Source organism: Temnothorax nylanderi, unplaced genomic scaffold (assembly GCF_030848795.1).
Source record: "Temnothorax nylanderi isolate EJ_2023f unplaced genomic scaffold, tnyl_v1.0 TNYL_tig0278_pilon, whole genome shotgun sequence".
NCBI lineage: Eukaryota > Metazoa > Arthropoda > Insecta > Hymenoptera > Formicidae > Temnothorax > Temnothorax nylanderi.
Genome location: NW_027249340.1, coordinates 85,242 through 106,023, shown reverse-complemented (window position 1 = coordinate 106,023; position 20,782 = coordinate 85,242). Strand labels below are relative to the sequence as shown.

Genomic DNA, 20,782 nt, shown 5'->3' with positions numbered 1-20,782 from the left:
AAAATCGCAACGTTTTTACGAGCTTTTATTTTTATGGGTGGTTACAGAATAATTACATCCGCAGCCAGTATAACCCAGTTCGATTAACGATTCAGTGTCACCAGCCTATGTATCAAAGGTCTTTTGTGTCCTCTGACAAAAAATACCGGTCGGCATCTGCATCAAAAGTTCAATAGCTCACCACGACGCGGCAGGGTAATACGCAGCGTAATTTTCTCGCTCGAATTTTTGGCATAAACGCCATAGATACCCCGAGGGGTAGTATTCACCGTGCTCCAACGCGACGGGGCGGTTCGAAGGGTCAAAGGGCGTCGTTAACGCGGTCAGCGCACTCCGGTCGCGTATCAAAGTGCTCGAAAGTTCAGCGGTTTCAGCCTCGACGGCGGATTGCTCCCCAGGATTACATAAAAAGGAGAGAGAGAGAGAGAGAGAGAGAGGTAGAGAGAGTGGAAAGAAGAAACAAACCAAAAGGTGGAAGCGCGTGGGTAAAGATCGCCGCGCGAGTCTTTTATTTGTTTACGCTCGGCCGTTTCGTAGCGAACTCGTTTCGCGCGTTTGAATTCCCATTCGAGGTGCTTTGCTTTCGGCCTGTTTCGAGATTTAATTACAAAAAAAAGGAATGAAACACGCGAAGTTTCCGCGCATCCATCGCCCGCTCGTTAGAGAAACGTGGTTAAGCCGATAGGGACGTCTAAGGTCGATCGCGCAAACGCGCACATCTCGTGCTTTGCATAAGCGAGCGACGCTCGCAATATCGTTGAATTTTATCTGCAAAATTAAACGTGAAAAAAAAGCAAATTTTCGCTCGGATTGAGGGAGAGAGTGTAGGTGTGCAATTTATGCAGTCGCGCAATTTGTTATCGCTATTTAAATAAAATAAAAGCAACGAAGAAACATATAAATTCAGTAAAATTGAGAATCGCTACATTAAAAGCCGATATTCTGAATAATAGTTATTCAGACGTTTCTCTCTCTCTTTTGCTGATTCCTGACGAATAACTACGAATTAGCTGAGGCGAAAAAGGTGTCAGCGGGGACCCTTTAGAAAAGTCCCGATCAACGTCCGTATCCCCGAGTAGGATCCTATCGAAAGGATCGATATCATGGTCGCGGATCGCTCGTCTGAAAGACGGGTTCCGGCGTACGGTCGAACGCGCTCTTTCCTTCGGTCGCGCGACGAAAGTAATGGCTCTTTGAATTTAGCTGGCGCAGAAAATGGAGACTCGCTCGAGGAAAAAGATAGAAATGCAAATGCGCCGTGCACTTGAGACTCGAGATGACGACGACGACGACGACGAGTTCGAGTTCGCGTCGTCGCGGTAGCATCCCGTACAATTGCAGCCGCGCGCTTTCTTCCGCAATATCATCGTCCTTTTCCACGGCGAATTTTAGGACGAAATAAGACGTTTATTATATCCCCGAGAGCTTCAACATCGTCACCGGACGTAAAAGGAATAAAGAAAAATATAATTATAATAATAATAATAGAATCGCGAAGGAATATAATTTATTACATATTTCTTGAAGATTAGGTCTTTATACGAAATTATTTCGTCAATAATTTGCGTGTAAATTAATAAGCTAAAATGTAATTATACATTGCGGCACTAACGGTTTAATCTGTTGCTAATTAACAGCTTTAACGTAGCCTCTGGAGAGGGATATCTGTCGACGTGTTCGCGGATAAAATATCTTCTATTCCCTTGGATATCCCCGTGCCCGGTAATGCCAAAACTGTTACGCAAAATGTTATGTAAAATTTCACTAAACTCTCGAAGGACCGTTAGCTGCTGCTCGGGTCTCATAAATTGTTATTCTATTCTACTCGATAAATTCTGGAGAGTCACGGACGAAATTTTGCAGGGTTGAAAACTTCGCCTTCGTGGGCCGACCGGACCACGTAAATCGTGGATAAAGAATGGAAAAGCGCCCGCCACCCTCCCAACCACATCAAAAACTTAAGAGAGGTCAGGTCCAGTGATGTAACCAAGATGGAGGGACGCGAAGAAATTTGTCAAATTTCTCAATATTAACGTATATCATATTCATCAATTGTAGCCTTTTACAAGCTTGCGCAGAGCAATAAATTTGATTTTAAATATTAAAAGCTTCACTAATTTCTGTGTTAAAATTCGGCTCTTTCTTCAAAAACAAAATTCTTATTGCAGAATAGTATAAAATCTATACGAGTATATAAAATTAAGCTGTGGAATATAGCAAACAATTTTAAATCTCAGATATTTTAACAATACTTCAATCTACAGTTTTACGAGGTGCAGTAAGTACAAATTACAGTACGTGTCATCAGTTCTTATGAAAGAATTCATAAGTCTAAGAAGATCTTATGAGACGCATAAGATCTAAAATATAGATTTCTATAAACTTGAGAGGTGTCACACATCGTCGAGTTTCAATTTCTGTCTCCGTAACATTATTTAACGCATTGTCAAAGTATTTTCCTGCCGTGCATGTATAGCGGAAATAAATTGCGGATAAACGATTGTTACCAGAAAAAGCTCGCGCGAGCTTTGCGAGGCAAAAAGTATGTGCACGCAGGAAGGAGAAATGGGGATGCGCACTTAAACTCCAAACTTGCCTCTGGGTGCACGTTCACCCAGTTACGCCACCGGCCAAGCCGAGCTTTCCCGTGTTCTTGGCGCCGCGCGCAAAAAGCGAATTCCATTTCCGCGCACACTCGCGCGTTTTGGACGCTCGGCCCGTTTGTAAACGCGAAATCCGCGCGCTGCAAATACCGCGCGCGTCCGAGCATCATCGGACTGGCGTCGCCGCCCCGGGGCGACGCGACGTCGAGCGTCGAGAGGGTAGAGCAAGATTATTAACCCTTAACGGATGGTGTTGAGAGAAAAAAAATGCACGTGTGCTTGCGTGTGCGGCGCGGAATGGCGTGACAGTACCAATCATCGTACAATGACTGATCTATTAAAAGTAATGAAAAAGGACATTGGATTTTTGTTCGGATGTCGCATTTTTTTTCTATTACTCAGATTACGTCAAGCTGAAAATTGTGGATTTTCGTAACAATTAAACCTTAAAACATGCTTGATACACGTCGCGCGAAAGATAATAAAAACCATGAAACAATGAGGATGCATTTTTCTTGACAGCGAGTTGAAGTACGACGTGCATCTAGCAGTGACGGGTTTAATTGAAGATGCACAATTGTCGGGAGCAGACAACTTATCCATGTCTAAATATTATCGAAAGACTGGAATAGTACTGTTGAAAATATTTCGAAACGTATATTTCGTCGTGTATCTCGCTTCATTTTGAAAAGATAGTTTTGTTGACACACGTTAAGTGAGAATATCTCATTTTATGTGTGGACACGCAATTAGCGTTATATGCCGAATTGATTTTATCGAGGGCCGCGGTGAAAAATCAAACACATTTTTCATGCGGACGCAAAGTTCGTTTACCGAGTAATTTCGAGATATGAAAGTCGTCCATTTAATGGTCGCCCATCGAATACATTTCGGACGCACGTGTGATTAAAAGGGTTCGGCCACAAAGCGGTTAGTAACGTACGCTCGTTAAATCCGCAGCTGGCGACATCAATTTAATGGCACAAGAAAATTAACCGCTTTTACCTAATAAGATTAGGATTTATTTAATTCTTGCCACACCGCGCGTAAATCCTTGCAACGAAACCCTCTAAATTTCCGCGAACCACTCATTTTCGAAGTGATTACAGTTTAAAATGTTGCTGAAATTCATGTAAATGATGTTTATGTATATATATATATTTTTTTCTCACTTATTCGTCGAAACGCTAATACAAAAGGATTGCCGGTAAACGTTATTATGGCTTTACATGTTGTTGTTTAATCAGCGGCATGCGCGAACAAATAAAACGCAATACAAACTCTGGTCATTAGTCCTTGATATAAATTCCGTTTGCGATAGTCATAAAGAGTACACCGAAGCACAAACGCGAAACGGCAAATATTCGGAGCTGCGTCCGGACCGTCGATAAACTCGATCAAAATTAATTATAATCCAAAATGGAATCGCGTGTTTCAAATTCGGTACGCGTGTTCCACTTTCGGATACACGCGTGTGTCCTAAAAAAGAAAACGCAGGCAGCGGAACCGCGAAAACGAGTAAGACCAGCTTGGCGTACGAAAGTGTGACTTTCGGAAATTGGAGGCTCGAGCACCGGGCCGGTGCGAGCACACGCACATGCGGTAGGCCGACTCCTGGTAGGTTCCGGTTTCCGGTGAAACGCCTAATCTGTATGTATGCGACGCATTTACATGAACAGAGCGGCCGGGTTCGCCCTGCGCATATCGCGGCCCATGCTAATGGACGAAAGGGTAATCTGTAATCGCTAATTACATCGAGTTAAACCCGACGTATTCACCCTGAAACGAGGGCTGGGCGTGACGTTATATTCCACCCTGTTTCCATCCCATCCCCCCGTCCCCGCTCGCGACCGCGTTATGATTAGTGCGAGCGATAAGTCGAGATGTCTGGCGTATTCTCCCACCGCCGGTTATCCGGGAACGATTAACCCTTTTCGACCCAGCGGCTCCAATTCAATTCGCATATTTTACGTCCTATCGGGACGATGGTCGCGCGATCGGAAAATAGCTAATATTTATGTTCTATACTGGTCCAAGATTACGTCGTATCTTTATCGCTATTTTAGCAATATTTTTTACGTTTGTATCATATTTTATGCGCAGACTAAATACGAGGAGACAATGACAGAACGTACAAATACGATATGCTCTGCAAACTCTTTTTTTATATTTTTTTTAATCCAACTGGCTAATGAGTGAGTATAGCGAAGCGTCGAAATATGGAAAAAGATAAAGAGTCGATTTTACATATGCATATGATATGCATATGCATACGGTGACATTTTCGACACTGACGAGGATAAATTCATAAGCAACGAGTAAATATATTCCTGCTCAAAAGACTCGGGCGAACGTATCTTCGAAAAAAAAAAATAATAATAAAATAAAATAAAATAAACAATTTTATGTCGCATGAATATGTTGGCGACTGCGTTCTACACATGCGACAGCAGTCGTTCCGCTGTGATAGAAAAAAGAATTGTCGCGTGATACGCAAGGATATCGATCAGGTGTTTCGTTCGAGAGCCCGTATAATTCGCGTTTCTGCAGTGGCGAACGGCGCGAGCAAAAAAAAATAGAAAGAAAAAGGGGAAAAAGATAACGACAGAACGAAACGGAAAATAGGTTGAAATGCCGGCGTAAACATTCGTATATATAAATAAATGTAAATCTGCCCAGGGCGCGCGCGAGAGCGTTATATGTATAAAGCGGGCGAATAAATGTAAATCTCGCTTTTCGGAAAATGGCACGCTCGAATAAAATCGCCGAGCGATATTTCGATTCCTCCAATAAATGGGAAGGGTAGGCAGAGTCCGGAGAAGGAACGGGCTTAACGATCAACGCGGAGTAGTTTTGCACGCGCGGTAATTGATGGTTTTGCCGCGCAGAGCCAAGCTGATTACGCTATGATGATAATTAACTGCGTTTATAAGCGCGTTATGAGCGCGCGTGCTGCGGCGTGTGGCTTCGTGCCTTCGCGGCGCGTTGATTAAAGCTCGAGTGACGCGGCGCAAAAACGACCCCGGCAACCTTTAAACAAAATTCTCCGGCCGGGTATGAGATCCCGGCTGAAGGAGAAAAAAAAACCATATTTTATCCTTTTTGAGCGGCGCGCAAACCATCCGCCGGGAATGAAAGGGAATCCGCCGTGTCGCGCGATACGTTAAACTGGTTATCGACGAAGATATATATATATATATATATCTTCGTATATATATATTACCCCTTTGCGCCCCTCGGCATCGACGATAGCTTTTACGGAATTCCGCCTCGTGTTTAGAAATGTAGATAGGATAAGATGCTTAACTACGGAATATAGTTGTTCAATCCATTTGGACTGAACTGACGGAATTCCCGTGGAAATTCAAATGCCTAACTCATGAAATGTAAAGTAGAGGTGCTAAGGAATTCGACTTAAAAAACGATTCTTGACGGAATATTTCGGATTTGGCGAAAAACTTTAAGGACGCGTCTTCACTTTGAAGTCACTTTTTACCTAGCAAATATAAAGTTAGAGGGAAGCTGCCATCCGAGCGATCCTTAATGTTGAATCTCTTGACAAACAAATTGCGCGGTGAAGCGTCGCGTTTGAAAAATATGTCTCGACAATACCAAGATCACGATTGTAACAGAGAGGGACGTCATGTGCGAACGGTGTGCTTTTTACCCTAAATGGATATGCGACGGCACGGGAGATGCGCGCGCGAGAGGTCGACTGGCATGATTATTCTCGGCGGTTATTACACGTTGCTCTATTAATTTCTCCGGTTGTCTCCGCAGCAGACGATGACGTCTGAATCGGACATCGGCGTCCCGATTCCAACCGCATGTTGTCGCATACGTAATTTGCGCCTCGTGCACGCCGATGAGTCGCGTCGCTCTCCAGCTGCCAGCGGCGGCCTCGCCGAACTGCATAAATAATATCGAGACGCGGATGGTCTCTAAACCCGTCAGTTCGCGCGATACTATGCATTGATAGCATCACTTCGTCCGATAAGTTTGTTGGAAGTTTATAGGGAGGAACGGAGCAGGATAGAAGTAACAGAAGTTTAAGAGGAAATAGATAAATAAGTTCGTGCACGTTATTTCAATCGACAAAATCCGTAGGAATAGTTTGTATCTCTATCTCCGTAAGAATAAGATATAAAAAATTCGAGATACAGGCATTTGATAATTGAAGTGAAATTAAGTTGGACGAAGTATGTGAAGAGAGAAAATGCGAATGAAAAATAGTATTACAAGATACACAACAATGATTTATCTCAAGGATAGACTGACTGAAAGAAAATAATTAATATAAATAATATAAAGAGAGAGAGTGAGGTGGCAAGACAGAAATTTATTGTGTTCTGCAGAAAGTCCTTCGGTGCAAGTAGAAATATATACAGGTTATATACAGCAATATATTATATAAAATTAACTGAAAAGTAGAAATATAGAATCAAGTATCTATTACAATTATAAAAAGTATATACTAAGAGAGTTGGAACTTTCTATTTAGAAGATAAAAGACACTAGGCGTTTCTCTCTTAAAAGACTTGGGGGTTCGCAAGTTTCTCTAGATAATAAATCCCACCAACTAGCGGAGCTTCTTAATAAAAATGATTGATAGGCACTTCCAGTTTGGAATGAACCGATTTGCCGGGGGGTAATAACGGTATTTAGTTCTTTCTGGTCAAATCATTGACAGTATTAAAATAATAAAGAAGATAAACGATAAGCGCGAGGTGAGAGAGGAAAAGTCTATTTGTGACCTAAAACTCATTAATAACGGCTGGATCTCGTAATGCTGCGTAATGCGGCTGAAATGAGAAATGAGTAACGGGGTCAGGCGGTGCGTGGAGAACGCGAGTAAGTTTCGCATTCGCGGGAATCGCATAATCCTTTCCTAATGACGCGACCGTTTTTAGCTTTAATACTCGCACCGACACGCGCGGCAGTGATACGGCAGCGAATATCCCCGGCCGCATTTCCCCCCCCCCCCTGCGCGGTTTGCGTATTTCGTCGCGCAGCTCGCGTATTTCGTCGGGCGGATTAGCAGTCCGCGCCGAAACGTATGTAAAGTCGCGCGCTATATACGGGGTACGCGAAAGGGAACAGACTCTAGATTCGCTCTGGATTGCGCGAGAACAGATATCCGCTGTATCCGACTACGCTCATGCGTTTAGTGAGTTTATCTTTGATATTGGAGCAATTAAAGTCTCGCAAATTTCTGCTCCGCTCGAGAAGAGTCTCAAAATTGCGTGTGCGCGTTTCCTCAGGAGTCTTCAGGAATTTTTTACTAACCCTTTGTCGTTTAAATGTCGCACGAAAATTATCTCGAGAAATAAATATATCTTTCAGATTTAGTTTTCGACATCTGTCATGTTGACATACGTATCGGTGATTTCGGAACACTGTGTACGTGGCTTAATGCGGACATACGGAGTGCATCAGCGCGGCACTGGTTCGACGAGGCGAGGCGAGCTTTCGAAATAAATCCCTCCGTACGCGTAAATCACGCGAGCTCTTTTTTTCCCTCCCCTCCCCCGAAACGCCCGTTAATATTCCCGGCATTTTCGTGCGACTGTCACGCCGGGCGATCGATTCCGCTGGATTTTTAGACTTCTGTTGACCCGGATTGTTATCGCAAGAAAAATACTCTTATCAATCCGACGGGATCGCGTTCCCGTGATCGTGCATGAACGATGAATCTCCAGATAAACGAAGCCAAACGCGATCCATCAGATCACGGGGCAATCTTGGCCGAACCTGCGCGCTCGATCCGATAAAAAACCTCGCTTTGTTCCGCGCGAGGATTGAAACTACGTGGAGCACGTAAAGAGCGTGTTTAACAACGCTACGGTAGTATCGATTACTAGTTACAACGGGGCATCTTAACGAAGAGAGAAGGAAAAAACATCACCAGGGACGATTTCGCAAAATCCGAGGAACGTACGAGGGGTACGCCCGGCTTCACCCGATTGACATAGTACCTATATCAAGACCGTCTGGGTCGATATCGAATTTTTCCGCCGATCTACCGAGGAGAACCCAGCTCTTTCTCTCTCTCTCTCTCTCTCTCTCTCTCTCTCTCTCTCTCTCTCTCTCTCTCTCTCTCTCTCTCTCTCTCTCTCTCTCTTCGAAACGACGCCAGGCGTCTTCGCCCATTTCGGGGATCAGCCATCCCGTTTAGGTTTTACGGCGTACTTTGGGCCACGGCGCGCTCGGACTCGTCCGTGGACGACGGCGTGCTCGGGCGTTTCCATCTCGAATAGAAGTTTTTACGTTCCGGGAGCTTATTATCCGCGGAACAGCCGCGGGCGCTCGTATTTCCGGATATAATTTAACCGGTCGGGCGTTTCAGCTGCGCGCGGCAGGCTTAATTTCGCACCTACGTGCGCGATCGCGGCCAACGAAAACGGAAATAACTTCACCCTCACGTTACGAGCGTGGAGAGAGAGAAAGAGAGAGAGGGAGGGAGGGAGGGAGGGAGGGAGGAAGGGAAGAAGAGGGAGAATGAACAAGCGCGTTGCTGCTCGTCGGCCACGGCGCGGTGAGCTTCGCGGAAAATAATTCAACGCTCTTGTCGTAAAACCGGCATAAATTGGGTGCGGTGTGCACCAGACAGTATCGATTCCCCGAGGCAACTGTCGACAGCGTTCTACGCTAGACATAGACTCGGGGAGTTTGTCCATTCTCCGATAGTGATTCTCGAATGGACGAAACTCAAATGGAATTGACGTGCGAATTTTATTCTTCGAAATTATTCCCGAAGCTAGAGTGTATAACTATCGCGATATTTATGTGCGGCTTCATATAAGACTTTTTATCTGCCATAATTAATCAAACTTTTCCGTTTATTGTTACAGACGTCGCGACGCAGCTTCACCGTCATCGGCGTTCTCCACCTGCTCGTCCTGGTCGGCCTTTTCGCCCTCGGTACGGCCGAGGCACGGACTTTCTGCCCTAACGGCTGCACCTGCGACGACGACACCCTGGTGGTCTCCTGCGTGGGCGCCAATCTGGACGTGATACCTATCGCGCTGAATCCCAGCATTCAGCGGATAGTGCTGAAGGAGAATCGCATCAAGATCGTGGACGCGGCAGCCTTCCAGTTCTACGGCGATCTGAAGAACGTCGATCTCTCCAGCAACCACCTGTTCACCATCCCCAACGGTAGTTTCGATGCCCAACGGCACCTCGTGGAGCTCCATCTGAAGCACAACAAGATCTCGGCGCTGACCGAGAAGACGTTCCAGGGCCTCAAATCCCTCACGGTATTGAATCTACGGGACAACTACTTGGAGACGCTGAAGAACGGCCTATTTGCCTATCTGTCGAAGCTCGAGGAACTCGATCTCGGCCAGAATCGCATATCGAAGGTGGAGCCAGGCGCGTTTCAGAAGTTGGGCACCCTCCGGGTGCTGTATCTCGACGACAACCAATTGCGAACTATTCCGTCGCCAGCCCTAGCGCCGTTGAACGCCCTCGCCGAGCTTCACATCGGCTGGAACGCCTTCTCCTCGTTGCCGGACGACGCGTTCAAGGGTCTCGAGCAACTGGCGGTGCTGGATATCATGGGCGCCGGACTGGACAACATCAGCGACGGCGCGTTTCGCGGCTTAAACGCCCTTCGCACCTTGAAACTGGGTGCTAACAAGTTGCGCGAAGTGCCGACGAAGCAGCTGGCGGTGTTGCCACGTCTGGAGGAGCTCACCTTGGGCCAGAACTTCTTCACGATCCTGCGATCGGGAGCCTTCCAAGGTCTGTCGACGTTGAAGAAGCTCGACGTGTCTGGCGCCAAGCTGCTTACCACCGTGGAAAAGGGGGCCTTCTCGGATAATGCCAATCTAGAGACTCTGGTATTGAATAGTAATAAACGGCTGGCCACCATGGAGGACGGTTCTCTGGCCGGCTTGCCGAATTTGAGGCATCTGATGCTGCGCGACAACGCCTTCGTCACGTTCTCGGAGTCGTTGGTCGCTTGGAACGAGCTACGCCGGTTGGATCTAAGCGAGAATCCGCTAGTGTGCGATTGCAGTCAGCTCTGGCTGGCAGAGATACTCATCCCGAGGAACTCGAGCCCGGTGATATGTGCCGAGCCACCCGAGTCCAAGGGCAAGCCTATCAAGGGCATGAGCGCTGACGAGTTAGGCTGCGCCTTCTCGGATCCGCGCAAGCAGGCTCTGCTAGTGACGGTGTGCGCCGGCGGATTAGCCCTGTTCGCCGGCCTCGCGCTGTTCCTGTACTATCGATGTCGCAGACGCGTGCGGGACGCGCTCAAGGACTACAAGTGGAAGAACCGTGCGATATCACGGAAGGAGCACGAGTACCAGAAGACCTTCAGCGACGACGAGTACATCGTCCGCTCGGCCCACGCCCATCACCATCACCATCACCATCAGACACCGCAGTCCCAGCCGGTGCCCACGCATCATCACCATCATCATCTTCAGCAGCTGCAGCAGCAGCAACAGCAGCAGCAGCAGCACGCGCAAATAGCAGCCGGTATCAAGCCAATACCGGTGACGGAGCTGTAGCTAGAACTTCGGGCGGCGAGCCCCGGGACCGGCGGGGTCTGGTTCCTGCCTCACGGCAGCACCACCCTCGCCGAGGGCTTCACCTACATCGATGGCGAGACGGCGCGCCAGATGCGCCGCCCGGGGACGCTGCCCGTCGCGAACAACGCGTCCGGTCACCGAGGAGGAGGAGGAGGAGGAGGTAGCGGAACGGGGGGAGGGGTCAGAGGTGTCTTGGACGACGGCACAGCATCGCTGAGCGCAGCGCCGATCGACGGGGTCACGTCTAGCGGCACGAGATCCCATTATTCCAGTCACTCCCTGCGCCGTACGCCGCACTCGCAACCGCAACTCTCCGCCAGAGAGCCGGACGATCGGATACGAACTCTGGAGTCCGGACTTCAGAACGGAATCCCGGCCGGTGGTCGCCATCAGCCGTCACCGCCGCCGCTGCCCTCCAGACATCAGCCCAACTGCGGCCAGTCGTCGTACCCCACTCTGCCGGTCAACGGCCACGCCGCTCATCATTATCATCACTACACGAGAGAGCGCGAGAAGGACAGGTCGTCCGCCCGCGAGAGAAATCGCGAGCGGGACGGCGGTCCGCCGCCACCTCCGCCGCCGCCACCGGTAACGTCGCACCGGTCCGACAAGCACAGGGAGGCCCAGTTGGAGATGGAGTTGCGCGACAGCCTTGACATGGGCGTGATCGGCACGTACCGAGCGTAGACGATAAATCGGACGCGTCGCGTTGCAGATCGAGAAAATGGGAGACGGGATTTGTAGCCCAGAAAAAAAATCGCGATCGCACGATCACCGTGGGCTCCTCCGCGTTGTTTCACATGGAAGGAAATCGTAGTTGACAAGTGGAAAAGATGCTGAAGGAGGCCAGCGGAGACCAATCAGAAAAAAGTTCCTCTTCGTCGCGCAACACAGAGAAGAATTGAAACTGGTGAAACGGGAAGAAGACTGACGAAACGTTGTCGAAGAATATCAACAAGCGAGACCAAAAAGATCACACCGAAAGTGTGTTCGCCATATCGCCACGATATACAATCTATTCGAGACTTCTATTCGTATACGATCGAAATATTAGTATCGTCGTGGACCGGCCATCGTGGATCAATGATGCCGCGATTAGCCAAAAGCCAACGATCGGTGCTAAAGGGACATTTGTTAGTTTATAATTTTATTTAAATTCTCGAAGAGAAGAAATGAAGCTGAGTTGTTAGATATAACGTCTAATCGCCTTCACGATATATCGTTGTCAGAAAAAAATATTGAACATTTATTTGATACTTGTGAGGGCTTTATAGTGTAATTTGAGTACCGCAAAGTCTAAATTGTTCGCAGATTATATTTTTAAAAATATGTTTCTAAATTTTTATTTTTCCAATTTTTTTAAAAATCGCCTTTATCTTCTTTCGATCTGTAATGATGCATCAAGCAAGCAAAAAACCAATGGGCTCCCCATCGTAAAAGGTGCGGGTAATACTTCGCGTTAAGTATATATCCGTGAAAGATGCCGCATCTTTTTCGGAACGAGATGGCATTCCGAAAATTATACACCTCGTCTATAACCCTAAGCGGTCCTTAATAAGCCCATCTTCCCGCGCGACTGCTCGAAGATTAATACCCTCTCTACGTCACCGTGGGGAGTCGTCACCTCAGAATCCCGGGAAAAAGAAGACCCCAACGGGCACGGGAATGACTTTCGCCAGGATTTTTATCACGTCCGTCTTATCACTGATGACCGCAAGATCAGCACTGTTGAGGATGAGTGATGCCAAACGGAAATCCCTTGGCGGGTGGATATAACCCGTGGGAAGACAGGGTCGGTCCACGATCCCATCCCCCCCTCCCCTCCTTCTCCCTTCCCGGAAATGACGGGCCATCGGCCACGTGGAGCCTGTTGTGTTCCATGCGATACATACATACACAATACACGCGTAAAAATTCTATACGCGCGGTCGACCACTTGACGATCGTGCCGAGACCGCCGAGCTCGATCGAAACCGAAGTTCGATAGCGCATCGGTCTACACCGAGTCACTCTTGAAGCCGATTCGAGGGCGAGAGCTTAACGAGTCGTACGGCTCCGAGGATCCGGAGGATCACGGTTCGGGGAACCGAGAGCGACTCGTTAAGATCCATCGATCGCCGCCTCGGTCGTTTTATTCCAGGCGGGCGCGCAAACGAGAGTTCGTGTCGCGCGAGACGAGACGTGTATCATACGCGAGGAGATTGACCGTACTATAAGCAACGTAGGACGCAGCTATATAAATATATACATATACAGATCTATATATAAATAAAAAAAGTATATATATATATATATACATAAATTATATATATATTCTAAACGGTCGAATTATTTTCTAAATAAAAACACCAATGTACAGAGGCACGACGGAGACGGTATAGTTGAGCTAGTGTCAACGCGTCCTCGACTATCTTTAACTTTAAGAGATTCTAGATCGTCGTCGAGTTCCCGGATATCTGCCTACCAAAGTGGAAAGGAGAGAAAGATAAAGAGAGAAGGACAAAGAGAGAGATGATTGGTAAGCGGGTATCCGTATGCGATTTGATCCCTCGATCGTCGAGAGATCGCGGGGACGGAGAAAACTATCAAAATGTTATCTGATATCGCAGCGCGAATTAGCGATGTAAGGACGGTCGTTTCTTCTTTCTTTTCCTCTGATCGATATGTAAGTTAAGGGTAAGATCGCGTTTAGGGATTTAACCTTAAGAAGGTTTACGCTGTTGTTAGGGAACCGCGCAGGTTTCTAAAACGCGGGTATCGTCCGTTTCCCTCGTTCCCGCGGATGGGTGTCTTTCAGATCGTGAGGTCACGTCGATCTCTAAAGTGGATATCAGGGAATTCTCGAGCGGTAATTCGACGCAATGCGCGTTTATACTTAAGGATCGATCTGAAACGCGATATTTTCTAGAAAAAAACTGAAATCTCCTTATTGACGCTGTCGCTACCAAAGCTCTCGTTTCTCTCGGCTAGTAAATAACTGGTAGATAACTAACGGATAATAGTTGCTAATTAATTATTAAATTTATTATTAGTAAATGGGCAATGACTTTTTTTATACAATCTTCCGAATTTCGATTTTGTTCCTCGAAGAACGTACGCGTCGCGCTCATCAATCGCGAGAGGCATCATGTATCCCCCACGGGGAGAAACCGAGAACAGAGACACGAGCCTCCCGTTTTGTCGCGACATCGGGGTTCGAATTCTCGTGAGAAAGGCTACATCTCCGCGCGGGTACAGTGGACCGGATTCCAGCCAGGCTCCGGTCCGCACGCCGTCGAAATACTGCCGTTTAATCGCCGCTGAATCACGGCATCGGTATCAGCCACGTGGGTAATTTTCCGGTCACTTTTACTCTCGATATTACACGGGGAGGCAATTTCCGCGGTGGCGGCGGCGGCGGCGGCGGCGGGGCATCGAAAATCCCGCAGTCCTGATAAATCGCGGCTGCATTAAAATGCACGGGGCGCGGCCGAGTTTAAGTTAGTTCGCCGACCGGCGTAATGGCCGCGGTGGAGAGTACGGGAAAGCGAGGAGAGGAGAGAGAGAGTGAGAGTGAGAGAGCGGAGAACGGGCGAGAGGCGAGGTGTACGGCGAAGATGTACTTTACGGAACGAGATTATTTTTCCGCCCGAGTGTACCCAGTGGAATTCCACGGTCACCCGGCTTGAGAAAGGTGACTGCACCTTGAATCGACTCCGTCGGTGGCGGCGGCGGCGCGGTGCAACCGCTCGCTCGCTCGCTCGAATCGCTCTTTCGCTGCTGGGCGTGGAGAGACAGAGACAGAGACAGAGAGCGAGAGAGAGAGAGAGAGAGGGAGAGAGAGTGGCGGAATTTGAGCTCCGGTAGAATCTGCAACGGGTTCTCGAGGATTAGGCTTCGAGGCGTTAACTTCGCGACACATCGGAAATCGGACGGAAATTGAACACGGTTTAGTATTTGCAGAAGACGCGTGTTGATTTGCACTCTCTCTCTCTCTCCCTCTCTCTCCCTCTCTCTCTCTCCCTCTCTCTCTCTCTCTCTCTCTCTCTCTCCCTCCCTCTCTCCCCCTCTCTCTTTCTCTCTCGGACTACATCGCGTAATGTCGCGATTACTTCCGGCGCGATTGCTTCTTTCGGTCGATCATTCAGTCTGGTTAATATAATCTGGAATTGATGCGCTTGGCAAACTTTAATTCACAATATTAAACGCAAAGCAACGTACGCTAAGAGTCGAAGGAATAAATTTCACCAAATAAAATACCGGACGCGGTAGCGATAGCGGGTATCGGACGTGATTTATCGGGGGTAAATTACGGATGCATCGAATGGCGAAGAAAGAAAGTGGGAGTGAAAGTTACTATCGATAATGGAGCAACGCTGCCGCCGCCGCCGCTGCCGCCGCCGAAGGAAGATATATTGCTCCATTTTTAGGTATAACCGCGTAGAATTCTCTCTTCTCTACCGTGGGATGCGTTTGCACATGTCTCAAGGACACTCATCCTCGTAAAACCCTTTCCACCCCGTTGACGCCGATTTGGCATTCGGGGAATTTTATTATTTGATACGCGACGCGAATTTGTCAGGTAGAAGATTTACAGCGTTCGACTGCGTTCCGAGATAGAGTTAAACTTGCACATTGTCACTTACCAATACCCTCCGTGTGCATACATAGGTCTACCTAACAGCTACTTGTAACTGTAAAACTGCAAGCCTGCCTATCTGGTTCTCCTCTCTAAAAAAAGTAGGTGGGAAAAGGGACTCAAGGGCCCAGAGCCGTTACGAAAGATCAATGTATCGTCGAATGCCGAACAAGTCAGATCTCGCATGGACCCACGTCTCGGATCCACGTATGCACTAAACGTGACCTTAAATAACAATTTTGTTAATTATTTATGATAAATGTTGTTTTTAGTCAAAATAACGTTTAAAAGATTTTGACGAATACTTGCTTCTCTATTTAGTTATTGGTTATTGCTAAAAAAAATAAAATTCCGGATAGCGGACGAATTTTTTTTCTACATATTCTACATATTTTATTATACAAATTTTTAAAAAATTATTGAAAAATGTCGTTTAAATTTATATATAATTTTACCTTTAATTTTTTAAAAACGTATGTACACGGAGGGTTAATAGATCGGAGCACGACGGGAGAGCCAGAGATATCTTCGTAACGAGTTTCGAGATCCGCGAGCGATTTTCAGGCAATTATTGAAAACTCTAATATCTTTAATTTTCCCAATGTTCGAGGTCTCGATAATCGAAGTATACGTTAATTTTTCCGAATAGTTCGATGGTCTTATAAGCATTCCGTGCTGCAAAGAAAGCGAACGGCTCAAACCATGTATTCACAATAACCCTGGTGTTCATAAAATATCATTTTCGAGCGAACGGCTCTTAGAAATAAGTTCGATGTAAAATCAAACCTACGTGACCTACGCTTTTCGATAACCGGGTGGCGTTAAAAGCGTCATCGACCCTGAAAAAAAGATTTCGACCATTAATTCAGCTCAATTTTTCACTGCCACGAAGAAGAGCCAAACAGTTTTTGCACGTTCCGATACGATTTCTATATTTTATATCGTAACAATTTTCGATATTTTACAGGCACGTCTCGACGTACCGTAAAACCGGCGTTAAAGACTACTTTAATAAAATTCGCGAGAGAGGTTTGCGCTATACGCTCGTTTTGCAGAATAGATTTTGCGGAATAAAAAGTTGGCGCGAGAGAAAAAAAGTAATCTCTTACTCTAACATAAGCACACAACTTTCCTTGACGATACGATTACGTTTATGCACACGCGCGGAAATATTATTATATTTGTATACATAAAAGATTTGCAATATTCCTACGCTGCGTCGTGCATTTGCGAATATATGTAATGCGCGTTCGGTGACGCGAACGCTCGTGAATGGATGCGCCGAAGGCAAACGAGGGAGGACAACGCGTTTCCGGCGCTCCAACGTCGAGAGACATCGACGAGGAGGGCACTAACGTAGGGACGTATCTAATTTCGTAAGTTCGAAAACCAACCGAAATATCCGGGGGAAAACTTTGCGAATTTTCGCTCGGCGTCTTTATCTTCATCGAACTTTGCAAATCGAAGAGCTTCTTCGCACGACATGCGCGACATAATCGCGCGGTCTCGTGCAACAAGGCTCTACCGAACGATAATCTCATTTCTTGTGAAATCCTTGTTTCGTCCTGCTCATTTCGCACGAGAGACCTTTTTTTATTTATGATCAGATCACAATCTCCACGTCGAAGCGCGACGATAGCATTTTGCGCGTGTCTTTCGCGAAAGATGCGACACGTTTACTTTTCCTATATCGTCATTTTAATGAAAGAAATTCTTGCTCTCTCAATTTTTGAATTTTACGTAAAGGACCCAAAAAAATTAATCGATAGTAAACGCATGCAAATATATTGCACAATGACGAGAGAGATGCGGAAAATGACTGAATATATATATATATATATATCCATAATATATATATATATATATTATGGAAATTCTCACACATTAAAGTGACGATAGCGTCTATTTTCATGTATTTATACCTTCGTATATTTTATGTGTAAGTTACAACACGCTTTCCATTTCCTGCCAAATTCGTATTGCGATATCGCCGAGAATAGTTAAAACAGCGTGGACAGTGTGCAAAACAACGCCTAAGTTTAGAATCATTGCATATATTTTCTCACCCGTACAATCGATCTGGGGCTTTCCCCGTGATTTGCGATTCCCGGTTAACTCTAACTGTACTGAGGCGAGCCATCGGATAAATCTTAAGTAGCGTATTTGTAATTAAAATGCATTGTAAATGTGTCGGGGTTCAAGTATCATAGGTAGTTCCGTGCGGAAGAAAGAGAGAGAGTATTAAAAGGCCGTCGCGCGATAGAAGCGGGACGGCGAAAAAAATGTATATTTTACGATATGACCGTCATACTAAAAATCATTAACTGTAACGTTATCGTATCGCTAGTCAGTCGACGCGTTTTCGGAAAAATAAAAAGGAAGAGAAGGAAGGAGGAAAAACGGGAAGGGAGCGATGAAGAGCGTAGAAAGCGAGGAGCGTTCGAGTAAAATTAATCGAGATATTAAATTATTGTACAAAATTGAGCGCCGGTAGTTCATAAGGCCTATTATATCGTTTTTCCATTTCGTATCGATTGCGCACGACACGCGCTTGTGAACGATGATACGTATCGAGCGAGACGTGTGAGGGGAAAACGGTTTTTATAAGGAATATAAGTTCACAATATTAAGTACGATCGAATCTCGCGAAGAGACGTTCGTTTGCGCTCTCCCCATAAAGATATCGAATAGAGATATTGAGAAGCTTCCCCGATAAAAATACGAATAAAAATAAAAATCTCGAACCAATTGAAGATGCGGACGCAGAACCACTTATACCGTTCCCGTCTTTCAGTATTCCTGACATTCCTCGTGAAAATATTTTCCTATTACGTAACGTATCTATTCTACTTATAATATCGTGTGTGTCTCATTCCTCACGTGTGTCTCGCTCGAATATTTCATCCTGACTCGACTCCCCCCTCCCCCCCCCCCTTGAATCGGCCGCGGCGCAGCGTCAAAAGGCGCCGCGCTACCTCTCTCTCGTCTCATATCTCGTCATAACACACGACTCATCCGAGTTCCTTCTGCCGTTCGAGAGATAAGCTCGAGTTCTGCCATTCGACCGCGAGCTCGCGACGCCGTTATCGGGCGGCGACAGGGTGTCGATTGACGAATTCCGCGTACTTAGCGGCGCGCAATGCAATCTCTCTCTCGCCGGAGGTGCCGGTGTGCCAAGCACTGGCGCTTATCGCCCGCCACTCGATAAACTTAGTATCAATGCGCGTTCTGTGCCATTGTGATCGCGATTCCCGGGCGTTGGTATGCATATGATAAACGGGTGGACTTAACGCCTCCCCCGTGAAAAGGCAGGCATAACCGGTCGATCCTCCGTAACGCGCGATTCCGGCCTTTATTTATCTCTGGAGAAATCGGGATTCTCTTTGTGATCTTTTATTTTATTTTATTTTTTTATTTACGTGACTGTGTAGATTTAACGGCGATCTCTCGCGAATCTTATGGACGATAGTTTCGAGTTTGCATCAGTCCTGTCTCGCGCACGTGTGTTCTATTTTCGAAAAATGTAAAAATTGCGAGAATATAGTTTTTTTTCGTGCTATAAAGTACTCGATTCAATACACACATTCGATCAAGGAGGAAAGTAATTTCGCCCATGTGAACGATTTGCGAACGGTTAAACGAATTTCCCTTCGTTAAAAGTACCCCATGTATCGAATTTAAACGACCTAATCTTATATTGTGATATATTATATATATATATAGTGCTTGAGTCGCACTTGAGTCAAGCTTGAGTGGAATTATGGGTTTTCATCGGATGAATCAGACGGTATGCACATTCCATGAGAGATCGTACATCATTAGGGTGATATTTCGCACTTCTCCAGGATGGCGGAACTTAAAGCTTCTTCTATCGATCGATATCTTTAGGCGATTGTGTAATTCTTCGATCTCGTCCCCCACGCACTTTAGATTTCGGAGGGCGACAATCATAGAGGATCGAGATCTGATCGGCGGACGAGCCGGTACACGTACACACGACACACATACACACACACACACACACACACACACACACACACACACACACACACACACACACACACTCATACTCATACAAATGCACGCGCAACACACTAACACTGTACATTCGTGTAAAGCATAGCGAAGCCTTATTGAGAAAGCAATATTCATCCTTAAACCGCTTAAAGTATTTTCAAGCTGCTAATCTATCGAGCGTTTTCTTCCTACGCTAGATAAAAGGGAAGAAGAGGAGACGTCTCTCCTTCGAGGCGAACGGGAAGGACTCGACGATCGCGGATCGATCGGCGATGGTCCGAACTCGCGCGAGATCACTGGAGGCTGGCGAACCCACGGAGTAACGCGATCGCGATCGCGGATTATCGGGAAGACGTTCCTTCGAATCACGGTTACGGTTATCGCGGACGACGGCAACGGCCGGCGCCGAGCTCGTAGAGTTTTCCCCCCTTTGATTTTTCCGCGCATTTTTCTAAATTATTATACTGCCCCGCATGCTCGGAAAGAACGACCGTGCTATCGTCCGGAACGAATTATGGCGGAAATAAAATAAAATAAAATAAAATAAAAAGAGGAGAACCCGCACAACTTTCCGGACCGTATACGGCGTTAGAATTGAATTGGAAGGACAAGTTTAATTACCGGGGAGGCAAACTCTCCCGCGTTCGCTTAAACACGCGCGAAATTTCGTTCGCGCGTAAAAAGCGCTTCGCGACTGAAAAAGTTCGCGACTGAACGGCCGCGCGTTTACCTAAGGCACGCTGAAAAATAAGGAGGGAACAAAAAAAGTGCGAGCCAAGTGAAAACTAAATTAGACTTGAGTCGCCGCCGAGGGGGGGGGGGGGGGGGAGTAGATAAGGTATACCTGTAGAAATATCCACGGAAAATGCTCGAGAGAAAATCCGGTGGAGAATCATCTCTTTAGAGCGCGTTTTTCTTCTTTTTCAACGCGATAGATGCGATCGAAATTCGCGAGTGTTCTCCCCCTCTCTCTCTATATCTATCCCTCTTTTCCTCCCCGA

The 20,782-nt window shown here is 46.6% G+C and overlaps 2 protein-coding genes across 2 annotated transcripts in view; both read left to right on the top strand.

The window, feature by feature from the left end:
* The window catches only part of LOC139780427 (uncharacterized), a 137,752-nt gene extending 126,627 nt beyond the window's left edge, over positions 1-11,125 (top strand). The window contains exon 5 of the mRNA XM_071719056.1: positions 9,455-11,125. Coding sequence (XP_071575157.1) covers positions 9,455-11,125 — 1,671 coding nt within the window. The remainder of the gene's footprint in view (positions 1-9,454) is intronic.
* Positions 11,126-11,236: 111 nt separating this feature from the next.
* LOC139780437 (uncharacterized) lies at positions 11,237-18,517 on the top strand. Its single transcript, XM_071719063.1, has one exon. It carries the CDS (start codon positions 11,237-11,239, stop codon positions 11,831-11,833), a length of 597 nt encoding a protein of 198 aa, XP_071575164.1. The 3' UTR covers positions 11,834-18,517.
* Positions 18,518-20,782: the final 2,265 nt, after the last annotated feature.

Bases quoted from the DNA above. Each gene is read 5' to 3' on its own strand.
- LOC139780437 (XM_071719063.1), top strand. From the start codon at position 11,237: ATGCGCCGCCCGGGGACGCTGCCCGTCGCGAACAACGCGTCCGGTCAC.